The 16038-nt window shown below is 30.3% G+C and overlaps 1 protein-coding gene and 1 long non-coding RNA gene across 3 annotated transcripts; both read right to left on the bottom strand.

Annotated features, from left to right (window-relative positions):
* Positions 1-7730: 7730 nt before the first annotated feature.
* Positions 7731-8107, bottom strand: LOC111715553 (uncharacterized). Its single transcript, XR_002768250.1, has 3 exons — positions 8062-8107; positions 7945-8001; positions 7731-7778 (listed from the first exon to the last, which is right to left on the bottom strand). It is a non-coding gene; the product is annotated as an uncharacterized LOC111715553 (long non-coding RNA).
* A 3305-nt stretch (positions 8108-11412) lies between these two features.
* LOC111715549 (uncharacterized) lies at positions 11413-14929 on the bottom strand. Of its 2 annotated transcripts, none has more exons than XM_023490906.1 (8): positions 14851-14929; positions 14602-14641; positions 14452-14541; positions 13846-13893; positions 13559-13585; positions 12606-12641; positions 12301-12360; positions 11413-11687 (listed from the first exon to the last, which is right to left on the bottom strand). In XM_023490906.1, exons 1-8 carry the CDS (start codon positions 14899-14901, stop codon positions 11440-11442), a joined length of 600 nt encoding a protein of 199 aa, XP_023346674.1. In that variant the 5' UTR covers positions 14902-14929; the 3' UTR covers positions 11413-11439. The 2 variants fall into 2 exon arrangements, with proteins under 2 accessions (XP_023346674.1, XP_023346673.1); XM_023490905.1 differs by having other exon boundaries at positions 13559-13588; positions 14851-14928.
* Between the last annotated feature and the right edge of the window lie 1109 nt (positions 14930-16038).

Here is a 16038-nt window from a genome sequence, read left to right on the forward strand (position 1 = left end):
TGTTCATTACCGGAGCCTGGCTATATTAAATATACAAATGCATAGAAGAAAAGTCCTTTTTATGAAAATGACTTTACCTCTTTTTCCCGAGACTTAGAACTCTTTTTTTATTTGTGACTTTAATTCCAGTGATCTTATTTCTTGAGACTTTATTTTAGGAAAAAAAGTCCTAGGAATCTAAAACTCAGGACTTTATTTTCAGTGACATTTTGATCTAGGACTTCAGAAAATTGGAACTTTTTTACCAACGTTTTTATTTCCAGGTTTTTTTTACCTAAACCCTTTCTTAAATAGATTCACAATGAAAGCATGGCCTTGTCAAACAAAAAATTGTGAATTTGAAAATAAAAAAGTATTTTGCAATCGTATGAAGATTGAAATAGTCTAGAGTAGACAATATTGCTTAAAAATAAAGTATAAAAAGGCTAAAATATTTTGTAAGAGTATATTGTGATGTAAAATGTCAAGATTTATCCCCTTACCTTCAGTATATATACCTTGCTCAAGACTTATCCCCTTACCTTCAGTATATATACCTTGATGAATACTTGTCCCCTAACCTTCAGTATAGATATATTGTTCAAGATTTATCCTCTTACCTTCAGTATATACCTTGCTCTTAAGATTTATTCCCTTACCAATTCAGTATATATACCTTACTCAAGATGTAACCCTTTACCTTCAGTATATATACATTGATCAAGATTTCTTCCCTTACCTTCGGTATATATACCTTACTCAAGATTTATCCCCTTACCTTCAGTATATATGCCTTACTCAAGATTTATTCCCTTACCTTCAGTATATATACCATGCTCAAGATTGAAATGAATAAATTAAACCTAGTAGAATATTGTCTACAACATTAATTTGTTTGTTTGTTTGTTTTTGAAAACTGGTTTATATTTGTCCTTCTTGATAAACAAACATTGAACTAGTTATTCCTTATCACAGATTTGGAGTTTAGAACAGAGATAATAGAGTAACAAAGATCGATTGAAACCTATAATATGCGATATTTTTCACAGCATGTTCTATTGTGTACAAGTACTGTACACGACCAATCAGCAGACATCTGTATTCAGGAATATTTAAGGATCTTTTGGATACGATACACAAAATCTTCAAACATAGACTAAATTCATAAATGTTATGTTTCATATTTAAAATTGGAGTATTATCTTTAAAAGTTGTAAAACTTATCCCTTGAATGGGTATTATATGCAACAAGTGGCCGTGAGATGGCAGTCGGAAAACCTGCAGTAAAAACGTAGCCTGTCGTGCTGGGTCGACAATAGGCCTATATAGACCACCCTGTGAAAGGAGATAAGCAGTCTGTGTAATCTGTGGTCTGGAATTATATCAAACATTAAAATCCTTAAATTTAAGAAAAAAATTGAGTTTATATGCTGATGCAAAAACCAAGCAGAAATCGGATCACTTTCAAGAATTTACAGGGTGTCCCAATAAACATGGGAATTCAGTCTTCGATCCATGCGGCATTGTTTCAAGAAAACAATTTTTGTACTTATTCCATCAGCTTAAGCATCTAATATCGAAAATTGACGGAGATATTGCATTTGTAGAAATTTATATTTATTTGAAAAATCAAAATTGTCTTATTATCTAATATCTTCGTCAAGAAAAGCTCGTCTTATATGATTTTATGCCCTTTAAATTGTGGTTCACTGGAGCTAAGAAGGAAAAACGAATATTTGAAAATATATAAATGGTCGAAAATAATCAAAATATTTCAAACCATGATTAGACAAGCTTCAAGCCTTCAAGACGTGTGTTTGCGCATGGACAGTTTGATGCGCTTTAACTTTGGAAACAAAGTTGTAAAGCAAGAAATGAAAATTAAGAAAATCTGGGTTAAAGGAAACTCAGAGTTTCTAATACTTACATCTTTGCAACCCGATGTCGGTGATATTTCAAACTATTGATTTAGTTAGATCAATAGTTTGAAATATCAAAGATATAGGGGGATACAAAATGAGTATATCTCCCTATATTGTGGCAAAGACTCAATTCCTTTATTCCAAAGTCTATGACATAGGACCACGGTTGATTATGGTTCTCAAATGTAAATCAAAGCCAGAAAAATACTCCCTTCATATATATTCAATTCTCAATCTTCCTTTGGATTAATCTGTTTTAAAGGGTCTAAAACACACTCTGATGAATCAGGTTTAAGTGACAGTGAAAACGAAGTTAATTTACTTTCAACACTTACACTACAACAACGATCTCTGATTGACATCAATTGGTCTGAAAGGTATCCGGGTACAGATCACATTCAAACGTCGTAAAGTATCTGATAACTTTCTTACTTGCAGGGCACGGTGAACTAGAGTTCCAGGGCACGGTGAACTAGAGGTCCAGGGCACGGTGAACTAGAGGTCCAGGGCACGGTGAACTAGAGGTCCTTGTTAAAAGTTCAACACAAGTCTTAATTTTAAAACAAATTTTAAATAAATCTAGATTTTTCGTTTAGGCTATTTTATACTTTTTTGTGGGGATATGTATTTGAAATATTTAGGTATAAACGATATCTTTTGTTATTTTTGGCGGGTTTTGAAAAAGAGATCAAAATCAGATCAAAAATATGCCGTTTCAAACAGGATGCAAATCATTGAATGTTTCAATTTGGATTTTAGAATAATATCAAAGGACTTCGATGTAAAGATATAATTGGATTAGAAAATTGGAATAATCATACAATGTGCTTGTCCTGTTGTTTTCAGTATTTTTCTAAAAATCAAAACTTTTGAAAAAAGCTCCATGAAGTTTTTGCGATATGAATTGTTATTGATTATAAGAAATCAAAGTGATTCAATCTTGCGTATAAAAAAACAATGAGAGATGTTCCAATTACTTCTTTAAAAAAATCATAAAGCAAGTACTTGACCCTAATCCTGCTAGGGGGGGGGGGGGTCAATTTGACCCACCCTGTGTTTTTTTACATAACTCAAAAAGTATTTGACTGAGGTTGTTGAAATCTTCTGACTTTTCCTAAATACCCAAAGCTCTCCCTTTAGGTTTAAAACCGGGCTTTTACACTAATTGTCTGAGTCCTCAGGCACACTGCCTGAATGACTACTTTTTGTAAAGCAAAGTAAATCTTTGTTTTGACCCACTTTCAGTTCAGGAAACGGATTGCACAAGTTTCTCAAAGAAATTTTTGCAAATTTTTTGTATACAATGTACAACCCTCAAATGAAAATTTGCAAACTTATAGTTTTTCTTAATTACACATAATGTTGTTTAAAGTTTTGCTAATTTTTTGCACATTTGAAATGGCATGGTCAATTAAAAATGTTTATTATATAATTTTTTGCAAACAATTTTACTATATACCTGGATTTTGAAAAAAATTCATTTTTTTTTGTAAATTTGCAAATTTATTTGCAAATACTAAAAGTTAAGCATAACATAAGAGCTTTTAAGTGATGTATCATTTGTCATATGTGTACATCAAACATGGTATTCAGAGGGCCCGTCAAATTGACCCTCCCCCGGCCACCAGCGTATCTTGGTTTTTAATATAAGGTGTAGGCGTTGCGACACTTCAAACTAGACTCTGATGCAACTTTTCGTAATAGCCTTGATCTATGTTGATTGCGTAATAAATGAAATAAAAAGGGTCAGCGCAAGAAATTAGAAATTTATAAAAAATAAAAACACACATTTGAACCTTTTGCCATAAATATTATGTTTTTGTTTGAAGACCCTGTGTAAAATATATTGTATTATTCTACAATAAGAGAAGTTGTAATGAGTACGAGTCCCCAGGGTGTAGGGGGAGGGGGGGGGGGGGTTAGATTAACTTTATGTGGAGAAAATATCAAGAAAATATCATTAAGAAGAGAAGAAAATAAAGTATATGAACACAAATAACAATCCAAATAAAATGGTTATACACTTTTCTTGAAAACTTTTTTAAATAGGTATTTTCTTTTCTTTTTTCATCAACCTGGTGTAATCTTTAAATTCAAGACATTTTATAACCTGGGGGTGGAGGGCGGTATGAGATCATTAAAATATTAAATTGACTATGTTAAAGAATTCATTAGAGGTATGTTTATGTATTGTTACTAAATAAAGTACTTTAAACTAAAAGCAAATTGGGTTTATTGTGAAAATTACCTTCCCAAAAATGCCTACAGATTAGTTTTTGACTATAGTATAGCCATCTAGCTTGAATTTGAAGTATGGATTTTGATTTGGTTTGATTTGTTATTGGATATGGTAATGATTGATGCTCAGCTACATTTTGCCTAGTCACAATTTGCCTGGTCACATTTTGCCTAGTCACAACTTGCCTAGTTCACTCTTGCCTAGGTAACATTTTGCCTAGGTAACTTTTTGCCTAGTTCAAGTTTGCCTAGTAACATTTTGCCTCGGGTAACATTTTGCCTAGGTAACACTAGAGCATGTTTTTTGACTTTTGCGTTTTTTTAAAACAAATTTTGTCAAAAATTAAACAATTTTTCTAGGCTTAATCAGTTAAATTTTACTGAATTAAATGTTATAGAACAATTGAATTGTATCTTGTCCAGCAATTTTAACATTTTTAATAGTCAACAACAGATGAAATATGGTTATATATCAGATATATACATATTTTTTAATTTCAGTTTACAACAAGGAGTATAGATAGGTATCATTATTTATCTTATTTCTCAATCACAGCCTTTTCTGTGGTCTTAGCATTAGTCTTCAGCAGCTTGTTGGTATGGCCATGGGTTGGGAGTACATCCCCTACCAGGTTTCCAGTAGATATCCTCGTTGTTAGGGTTGCAGTGTAAGAACAGCGCCATTTCTTGGTCTCTGCCCTCTTCCCATCGAAAACATAGGAGAAGTTATTCTTTTCCCTGTAGTTGGGCTTACCCCGAATGGTAAGCCCTGCAGTTATCATGGGAGCCATTTTCAATGTGTCTTTCGATCTGATTGGTTTATAGAAAATTGAACTATTTTTAAAAATTTGCGAAATTTTTGCCAAAAAATTTGCAGATTTTTGAACAAAATTCTCGGATTGTTGAAAATTTCTCTGTGAAAAAATTATTGACTAGGCAAAAAATTCGCTCTATTGTTACTCTAGGCAAAATGTTACCCTAGGCAAAATGTTATTAGGCAAAATGTTACCTAGGCAAACTGTTACCTAGGCAAACTGTGACTAGGCAAGTTGTGACTAGGCAAAATGTGACTAGGCAAATTGTGACTAGGCAAAATGTAGCTGAGCCATNAACCCTATCCCCGCTGGGGTACTTGAAAACCAGGATACGCTGGGGGGGGGTCAATTTGACCCCCCCCTCTAAATCCCATGTTTTATGTCCAAATATGACAAATGATACATCATTGGAAAGCCCTTGTCCTCTACTTTTATAATCTGCAAAAAAATATTTGCAAATTTGCAAAAATTGAATTTGTTATCGCAAAATCCAGCTATATAGTAAAAATGCTTGCAAAAAAAAATTTTTTCAAAAAAATGAAAAATTATACATTTTTGAAAAGCCCTTCACCATGCCATTTCAAATATGCAAAAATTTTTGCAAAATTTTAAATAACCCGATTTTTAAACAAGAAAAACTAAAAATGTGCAAATTTCCTTTGACAGGTTGTTTGCAAAAAATTTGCAATTTTTTTTCGCAAAACTTGTGCAATTCGTTTTCTGATGTCAAAGGCTTTCCAAAAAGCTAAATTTTATCAAAATCTGACAAGTGGAAGTGGGTCAAAAATAAGATTTAGTTTGTTACAGGAAAAAGCAGTCATTCAGGCAGTGTGCCTGAGGACTCAGGCAGTTAGTATTAAAGCCCGGTTTTAGGCCTAAAGGGAGGGCTTTGGGTATGTAAGAAAAGTCAGAAAATTTCAACAGCCTCAGACCAATACTTTTTGAGTTATGTATAAAAAACTACAAGGGGGGGGGGTCAAATTGACCCCCCCCCAGCAGGAATAGGGTTAATTTGCCCTTTAAAAACAAGTTTTACGATAGACAATATTCTTATTAGGTGGTCTAAAGTCTTATTGTGTGTGTCTAAATATCTAAAAAGTGTAAACTACAGGAAACTGTATCACCCTATATACTAAAGGATTATTGACAATATCTAGAAAATAAATATTTGTTTCTTTTATCCTTGAAAAATAAACATTTGGTGTCGCACTATTGTTCAGATAGATAGGGTTATCCACAAAGGATAAGACTTCAGTGACGACTCTACACTCTACAGCATTGTAATGTCTGTTTCCTTGTGTTTATGATTCCTGCAACAGAAGCACTTCCGTCTTTCTACGCAAATAATTTAATAAGTCATTTAAAGACCACATTCAAGGCAGAAGACTTAATTTAAACCTTCATCATCTTTGAAGAGTTTCAAGTGTCTTTCTAGTCAAATCCTTTGTGAGTAACCATGTAGATGATAAATGGGTTAGGTGGGGGNGAGAACCAACGACAAACTTCTAAAATAATGCGGAAAAGAAAATAAGAACTTTAGAAAAGTTAATCTCTAGCTCTCTAGCTGAATGATCAAAATCCAGAAAAAATCAGGTCTTCTGTGGCACTATGGGCTGGTAATTGAGGCTGAGTGCAGGAGCACAGAGGCCTAGTTCTACTGCTATACTTCCAATTAAAGGGACCAAGCGCTGCTGAAAAATGGTCCTTTCTATAGAGCTTATCTTTCAGGATTTTATATATCAGAAATCTCATTTTTGTAAATCTAAACCGATCGGGACCATTTTTTGTGTGGCGACTCCAGGAACTGTATATATGGTGCAGTCAACATTGAAAAATTGTGGAAAACGAATCTAAACAAAAAAATCCGAACATTTTTTTGTTTATTGCATGTGATGAAGCTTGGCGACTTTGAAAGTAACAAATTAAAGATAAAATTATTTATGCAAAAAGTTGCGCGAAGCGGCCTAAATTCTTCGAATACATAAAAGACCATAATTCTAAGTTTATTTCCACTTCTCTCATTGCTTAAAGTAGTTTTATTGCTAGTTTGTGGTGTAGAGAGTTGAGAGAGAGAGAGAGAGAGAGGGTAGAATTTAAGATTTGAGGTTTAAGTTGGAAACAAATGTTTGTATAAAAGTTCTATTAGATTCCAAGTGTTTTATTGTTCCCAGGGTGGACATATATACACTAACCCTGCCAACACATAGACTTACACTTTTTACAGGATAGATAGGTAGGTAGGTAGAATAAAGTCATAAGAAATTTGAGTTTGTAGCAAAACCTCAGTTCCTTTTCATCTAACATAATTTGTTGGGTTACTGAAACCAAATTTCATTATTCTTCAGATTTTTAAATTTGAAATTTATCATTCATCATCATTTGAAGACTTGATTAAGTTAAAATTTTGTTAAATTCAAGTAATGCCAATAGTTAAATGGAGAATCTCTTATAATTTCATACACAGTCTCTTTAATTATAAAAATGATTACTTTGTGCAGGTTCAGCGGTGGTTTCTTCTTCTTTTTTGTAGGGGTGTATATTTACTTGAAAAATCATCTCCCCCATTTGAAAATAATTTTTTCCCCAAAAGTCAGGTATGGTTTGGAGGAGCGAATTTTTTTTTCCAGTTACTCGCTGAATGAGTGAAAATTTATTTTTTAGGGAAAAATAAAATCATTCTTGGGCTAGAAGTATGTAGAGGGATGATAAAACTTTATGTCCAATTTTTTTATTTCTCTCCAGATCTGAAGGGTTGCAAATGTTAAAATGTACACCCCTGGTTTATTGTTCAGTTTTCCAAAAGGTTGTTGATTTCCAAGTATTGCTAAAATATAAGATATTAAATCCAAGATGTTTGTTACTGTTTTTTTACATTTTACCGTAACCTGGTGAAGTGTCATAAAACATTCAACACAGAATGCTACAATTCTTGTATTGGAGATGATAATTATCTGTAAATTTTATTTTAAAGTTGAAATTTTTCTACGCACCCTGTAAGTCTTGGTTGTTTGAACCCTCAGGAGTTGCAATGTTTATAGGTTTGTGTCCTGAATACAGAAAGAGTGGCTCGAATATCCCTGAATTCAATAGAATAATTCTCTATTTACCGTTGTCTAACTTTACAAGATAGGTTTTACAAGGTACTCGCTGAGCAAGATATTTCAAAAGCATAAATTAAATAACCTTTTTATAATTCTTTATGTAAAAAAATTTTAAAATAACTTTTTTTCTTGAAGAACCTTATATAGTTTCGAATGTGTATCCCAAAAATACCAAACCATTACTAGAATTAAATGGTATGTATAACATTAATGCAATATCAGGCTAATTTGTTGCATTTTGTTTATGTATTTGAGCTATTTATAAGCATTTTTTAATCTTTCCTGAGTTAGAAAAATAAAAGAAAATATTCCCAAGGTCCACTGGACACACATTTTAGTACTTCTGAAAAAAGCAGAGAAAAAAGTTTTTAACCAGTCATGAAGAGGATTTAGAAAAATTATGGGGGCAGAGCATTGCTGTAATTGATTGAGTTCAAAAAGATTTGAAGAAAATAACAGAGTTAAATTTGGTAACTATTTAAGCTTTTTTAAGTTGCCCAAATTTTTAGTAAAAGGTTGTAAGATATGAAAAATTTACAAGGGGGGGGCAACATATTGTATTATTTTTAAGCAATTTTAGTTCACTTTTATTGTTTACATTCACTCTTTAAAATTTGAAGAAATGAATTTACTAGTATTTCACAGTAGTTGAAAATAATGTTTGAAGTTAAGATTCATGCTTTGATGTGTAAAACTATTTAAGTAATATTTAATTAGTAAAGGTCCTTGGTGCAGGTAACTAATCATTTGAAGTGATTTAAATACTGTTATATAAACTAAAATGCTTTAGTTTGGCATAGAAAAGGCTTTGATTTCATTTATTATGTTTGTTATTATTTTATTTTTGTTATTATTATTTTTATTATTATAAATTTTAAATTTTCCAAAGTTTTAATAAATTCCACAGACAACTTTAGCTAACTAACAATATATGAATTGAAAATATGAGTAAATTGTTCTTAATCTTCATGGAATAAACAAATCCTCAGAACTGAAGAAGGTCAATCTGGACCGAAAAATATTTTTAAAATATGAAAAAAACATCTGCATTTATTTACCTTTTCTGATTTGAACCAACATGAATATTCAACAATACACCTTTAAATTAATGTAACAAGATCAGCCAGTTATGATGAATGATATCTGATTATTATACATTTATATGGGACCATAATGATTATTATTTGGGATTGGTGACCAAATTTAAAGAATAGAATTTCTGGTTTATGATCAGTTTAAATGTGCGAAACATATTTTTATATCTTTTTTTTTCAAGTGTAACTTTTAAATTTTAAACTTAAAATTTTGAATAATGAATAAGTTATTTTCTATTTTAGATTTGTTAATAACATGGTCTAGGCTTCTAGCCTTTTGAACATCCTGTTTCCCTACCATATGGTTCAAAAAACAAAATGACAAAACAAACCTTTGATTTAAGTCACAAGTTAAGGTGATTTTGTCAAAAATTAAAGCAAAAAAAACACAGAGATATTTGCAATCTGCATTCATTTGAAATATCCATTGTAAAAAGTTTTAACATTTATTTTTGAATTTTACTTTTAACCAAAATCTTAACAAAAACCACCTACTGCCGGCTCAAATTTGAACCACCAATTTGAAATTAAAGGTTATTAAGGAAGGATTTGATTTGGGTTAAATTAAAACCTTGGGTATGCAGTTCAAAATAATAAAATAAAAAACACACACAAAATTTCTATATAAATTCTGTCTGTCTGTTAGTTTGTATCCAATAAACGTTAAAACGGCTGAATTGATCGGGCCCAAATTTTTTGTGGGCCTCAAGTGAACCACAGGGAAGGTTTATGAATGATAAAAAATTAAAAAAATGTGTTTTAAAGGTTTTTAATTTTGTTAAAACATTTAAATTCTTGAAAATCAGAGAATTTTTTTTTAAAAATCTGCAAAATTTTTTTCTTCTTTGTTTTAAAATGTAAACAAAAAGAACATGTTCACAATTTAAATAGAAGATGGGCGTAAAGCGTCCTAAAAGCCTAGTGTTTTATAATTTAATACAAGCAGATACATTTTGCAAATTTACATTTTTTTATTGACTGTTCTCCAATCCATACATTTCATCAATTGTGAAAATTCTCTAAATTTGGTTTCATCATCAAAAGAACTAAATTTTCTTAAAAATCATCATGACAAATTTCGTGAAACTCTATAGTTTTATTTTAGTAAATAAATACAAGGAAAAATCATGCATCCTTGCTCAATACATATCTTTAAAAGTGATATATCAAATGTTTGTGGAAAAAGAAAATTTCTAAAATAATATTGTAAATTTATTATTTGTAAATAAAGTTATTGAAAAGAAAATAATCTTAAATAGGTAGATTTACAATACATTTTATGAATACAAGGAAAAAGAAAGAAGTTAAAATTGAGATGAGAAAAAGTTAAAAGAATAAAAACAAAAGAAAAAGAGATGAAATTGAGATGAACAAGCATTTAAAAAAAAGTAAAATAAGAGGAAATGAACTTAAGAAGAAGGACAAGATTAAAGAATAAAAAGAAAAGAAAAGGAGATGAAATCATGAGGTTAAAAAGTTAAAGAATGTAAGTAAAAATAACAATAAATAATAATAATGATAATAATAATGATAAATAAAATAAATAATGAAACATTGTGTTTGTGCATTGTTTAAATACTAGGGGTGAATGGTACGTTAAAGTCAGACAGTACATGGTACACGGTTACCCACTAAAGAGGATAATGTAAAGACGACTTGAAACTCTTTAAATAGGAAGGTCCCAAGGTTAAATTAGGCCTTCTTTCTTGAATTATAGTCTTTTAATTGATTATTAAATGATTTGATAAAAAATGTCTAAAGTTTAGGGAATCATGAATATAAAGAAACTGACTGTGTATATTTCGTACAGTCGTATCTGAAATCTCACCGTTTAACCATGAATTAATAAAACCAACCTGGGGGAAGAGGAAAATTAAGGATCAGACTACAAGGATAATGTGCATGATAATGGAGAAAAATTTTTTATCTTAAGATTGACAGATTAGAAATGTACAAAGAGGAATTCTGTGTAAGATGTCCTAAAGTGTTTGAAAGTGAATTTTCTATTTATTTATTTACTCAATTTAAACTTCTAACTTTACAAACAAAATGTTTAATCTTGAACATTTCAGTCTCCAACTCCTCCCACCCCAACTCAACAGCCTATCCCCTCCCCTCCCCCCTTTGTATTTCCTATGGATTCTAGATAATCTTTACCTAATAATGCCTACCACTCTTTTCCTTGCAATGTCTCTTTATTAATTTGTTTACTTTATTACTTGGCCTATTTTTGAGTACTAACAGAAACAATTATTTAAATAAAATATAAAAATAATCTTTTTATTAATATTTAAATAAATGTCTTAATGTTAACAATTAATTTATTCCCGGATGTCAAGGATTTTCCATCAAGCTGAACGTTTTTTCCTATAGCTGAGAGGATGGCCTCCTTCCCCTCGGGATTTTTAAGCCCCACTTTGTGCCCGTCCAGTGCCTTCTGATACTCCTCTGTAGTGACCGGGAACCCATTTATTGTGACAGGGCTTCCTTCTTCTGCTTTACGTATTGTGAAGAATTCAAAATCCAGGATTCTATCCACTAGGAAAATACAAGATAAATCTTACAGTTGTTGAAGTACTATCTAATTTGAAATAACTTTCTATGCAAATCAATTCTGTGTGTAAAAAGGAGAGTACCCATAAAAATGTTCAGTCTACTTAATTAGTGGTTATCTTGTCCTATCCATGTATTCTGTGGTTATCTAGCCCTATCTGTGTAATCTTTGGTTATCTTGTCCTATCTGTGTAATCATTGGTTATCTTGTTCTATCCGTGTAATCTTTGGTAATCTTGTCCGATCCATGTGATCTGTGGCTGTCTTGTCCTATTAATAAAATGTGGTTATTTACAATTGTTATCTCTCTTCAATGTGTTTAAAGTTTTTAGTTCAATGTTTTAACAAAAACTAAGATAAATTAAAATAAAAACAAACTTAAGACAGAAATGCTATTTTTTAAAAGTTAAAAGTATTTACTTAATGCTTGTTTATTGAGTATTAAATCTAAATATAAATGGCGGCTGTCATGCATACTATAAGAGACAGAAATTTTGCTCAAGTTCTACGCCTATATATTTGTGCAAAATCCTGGCTAATCAAACTAAATTAGATCTATTTTATCATTTAATTGTATTATTTTCCTCTTATATTCTACCTAAAGTGCAGGGTTTAACATTTTTAATCCAATCTGCAGTTTTCAAATCATCACTCATTTCTAAAATTAAGTATAAAATTCACTTTTGTAATTTCCATTTTTTTTTGTAGTTTGGGAATTGGGAACATTATAATACAAAATGGAGAGGATGCTGTATGAGATTAAAAAACAGGGGATTTTTTATCAGTTTTTAAAGTTATATGGTTTGATAAACATACCAATAAATTCCTATTCATCCAATCAATTTTTATAAATGATCTTAATTCAAAATTTAAAGTTTAATGCAGAAAATAATTTTGTGTTACCCGTACTCATTACTCCAGGTTTGCAGGTGTTTGAATCTAAAATATTTTTAAATTAGAAATTTAAACTTTTTGGAAAAAAGAAAAAAATTGTAGAATTTAGCGGGACTATAGATATATTTTCAAGTAAACCTCATGAGTGGCATGTACATTTTGAAACCATGCCCTTAAAAGATTGATATGATCAAGAGTGAATATTGAATAAGATAGCCATAATGTAATTTTAAAAATAAAATTTTTTTTGTGGTTTCTCCAGATTTCTACAGTAAAAACAATGTAGATAATTGTGAGAATGACAATATCTTCAACTCCAGTGATCATGAAAAGGTTTGGTACCATTGTAAATCGTCCATCACTATATCAGATATGCTCTGATTTTCTTAACCCCACATCTTTGCAACCCAAAATTTGATAATTCAAATTATTTTGTTAGATCAAACAATAAAAATGAACTGAACTGAGTCTTTGCTATAAACTCTGATTTTTTAATCCCTATATGTTTACAACCTGATGGTTTAAACTTTTAATCAATGTAACATAATTCAAAGTTTGAAATATCAAAGATCTCCAAGATTGGGTTGCCAAGATATAGTGCTATGAATTCATAATTTTTGCAAAGACTCAATTCCTTTTTAAGTATTAAAAGTTTACATCATCTGATTACTATACATCGATAAAGTCATAAGAAATTTGAGTTTGTAGCAAAACCTCAGTTCCTTTTCATCTAACATAATATTTTGGGTCACTGGAGCCGAGTTTAATTTTGGAGAATTATTATTTAGATTTTTAAAACTGAAATTTATCATTCATCATTATTAGAAGACTTGTACTCTACATTAAGTTAAGATGGGTTTAGGTGCCCCAACAAATTTTGTTAAATTCAAGTAATGCCAATAGGTAAATGGAGAGTCTCTTATAATTTTATACTCAGTCTCTTTAATTATAAAAATGATTACTTTGTGCAGGTTCAGCAGTGGTTTCTTCTTCTTTATTACAGGGGTGTATATTTACTTGAAAAATCATCTCCCCCATTTGAAAATAATTTTTTCCCCAAAAGTCAAGTATGGTTTGGAGGAGCGAATTTTTTTTTTCCAGTAACTTGCTGAATTAGTGAAAATTTATCATTTTTAGGAGAAAATAAAATCATTCTTGGGCTAGAAGTATGTAGAGGGATGATAAAACTTTATGTCCAATTTTTTATTTCTTTCCAGATCTGAAGGGGTAAATGTTAAAATATACACCCCTGGTTTATTGTTCAGTTTTCCAAAAGGTTGTTGATTTCCAAGTAGTGCTAAAATATAAGATATTAAATCCAAGATATTTGTTACTGTTTTTTTTACATTTTACAGTAATCCTTTTGGTGAAGTGTCATAGAACATTCACTAACGGTATGTTACAATTCTGATTGAAGATGCTAATAACCCTGTACAATTTTTTATGAGAATTTGAAATTGTATCTCATAAAAGCAAATCCCCCCCCTCTCCCCATTATAAATAAATATTATGGCGGTTTCCTAGTTACAAAATAGTAGATTTCCTTAAAATATTTATGCGTTTTCCTTTTGGAATAGAATGCTTGATTTCCAGATACAAAATGGAGGTTTTCCTTTTATAAAATGGTTGTGTTCCTAATATAATTTCAGAAAATTGCAGTTTTCCTGATAGACAACAGCGGTTTGCCTGATACAAAATGGGGGTTTTTTTATTCGAAATGACAGTTTTCCATGTACAAAATAGTGATCTTTTCCAAAATACAACATCGGCTTTCTTCAAACAATTAGTGAGTTTAAAAAAACAAAAAAACTAAAAAACAGTTCTTTTCTTGGAAGAATATTGCAATAATTGTAACCTGATATCTCATGTAAATTGTATTGGTGGTCTAGGTCTTGGTAGTCTGCACCCTCGGCCTCAGGAGTTGCAATGTTTATAGGTTTGTGTCCTGAATACAGAAAGAGTGCCGCGAATATCCCTTAATTCAATAGAATAATTCTCTGTTTACCTTTGTCTAACTTGATTAGATAGGTTTTACAAGGTACTCGCTGATTAAGATAGTTTAAAAGCATAAATAACATTTGTATTTTTTATTTAAAAAAAGTTTTTAAAATAAATATTTTTCTTGCAGAACCTTAAGTTTCGACTGTGTATCCCAAAAATACCAAACCATATGTAATACACAAAATGATTATTAATTCATTGCATTTTTCGTAATTATGTATTTGAGCTTTTTAAAAACATTTTTAAATCTTTCCTTAGTTAGCAAAATGAAAAAAAATATTCCCAAGGTCCACTGGACACACATTTTAGTACTTCTGAAATAAAATAATGATAACATAATCAGCTGTTTGCCATGCCTTGCACAACTTGGGGTCCGAGCGCTGCTGCTACCGAGACGTTTTTTAATTGATTTAATTCTGAAAGATTTAAAGAAGAAAAAGAGTTAAAGAAATTTCAAAAATCTGATAAAAATATTTGCTTTTTAAAGCTAACCCCATTTAGTTAAAGTTTGTAAAATATAAAAATTAAATGGGGGGGGGGGGTTTAGGCAACACATTCTATTATTTTAAGACATTTTCAAATCACTTTTATAGTATGTACCTTCATTCTTCAATTTTTAAAATTTGTGTAAAATGAGAACTAGTATTTCACAGTAGTTAAAGATAATATATGTAAATATATTTAAGTGATATTTAATTAGCACAGGTAACTAAATATTTGAACTGATTTAAATACTGTTATATAAACTATAATGCTTGAGTTCGGCATAGAAAGGGCTTAAATTTCATTTATTATTGTTATTATTATTATTATAATTATTATTATCATTATTATTAATGTTAATATTATTATTGTTATTATTATTATTATTATTGAATTATTATTATTAATTATAAATTTTTTAATTTTCCAATTCTTTATTAAAATTCTACAGGCAACGCCGGGCACTTCAGCCAACTAACCATATATAAACTGAAAGTATGAGTAAATTGTTTTTAATCTTCATGGCAGAAACATATCCTCAGAGCTAAAGAGGATCAATTTGGACCGAAATATATTTGTAAAATATGAAAACAAAATCTACATTTGAACCAACACAAAAATACATTTTTAAATGAATGGCAAAAGATCATTACGAATGGTAACTATAATATGGGACTGGTGACTTTTTTTTGGGACTGGTGATTACTATTTGGGCCTGATGATTATTATTTAGGACTGATGATTATTATTTAGGACTGATGAGTATTATTTGGGACTGCATGGTGATTAATATTTGTGACTTGTGACCGAATTTAACGAATACAATTTTTGGTTTTTGATAAATCTAAATATGTGAAACATACTTTCACATTTGTTTTCAAATGTAACTTTTAGATCTCTATTTTTAAATAATAAATAAGTTATTTGCTATTTTAGATTCGTGTAAAACACCATCCAG

This window comes from Eurytemora carolleeae, unplaced genomic scaffold (genome assembly GCF_000591075.1).
Source record: "Eurytemora carolleeae unplaced genomic scaffold, Eaff_2.0 scaffold1460, whole genome shotgun sequence".
In the NCBI taxonomy this organism is placed as follows: domain Eukaryota; kingdom Metazoa; phylum Arthropoda; class Copepoda; order Calanoida; family Temoridae; genus Eurytemora; species Eurytemora carolleeae.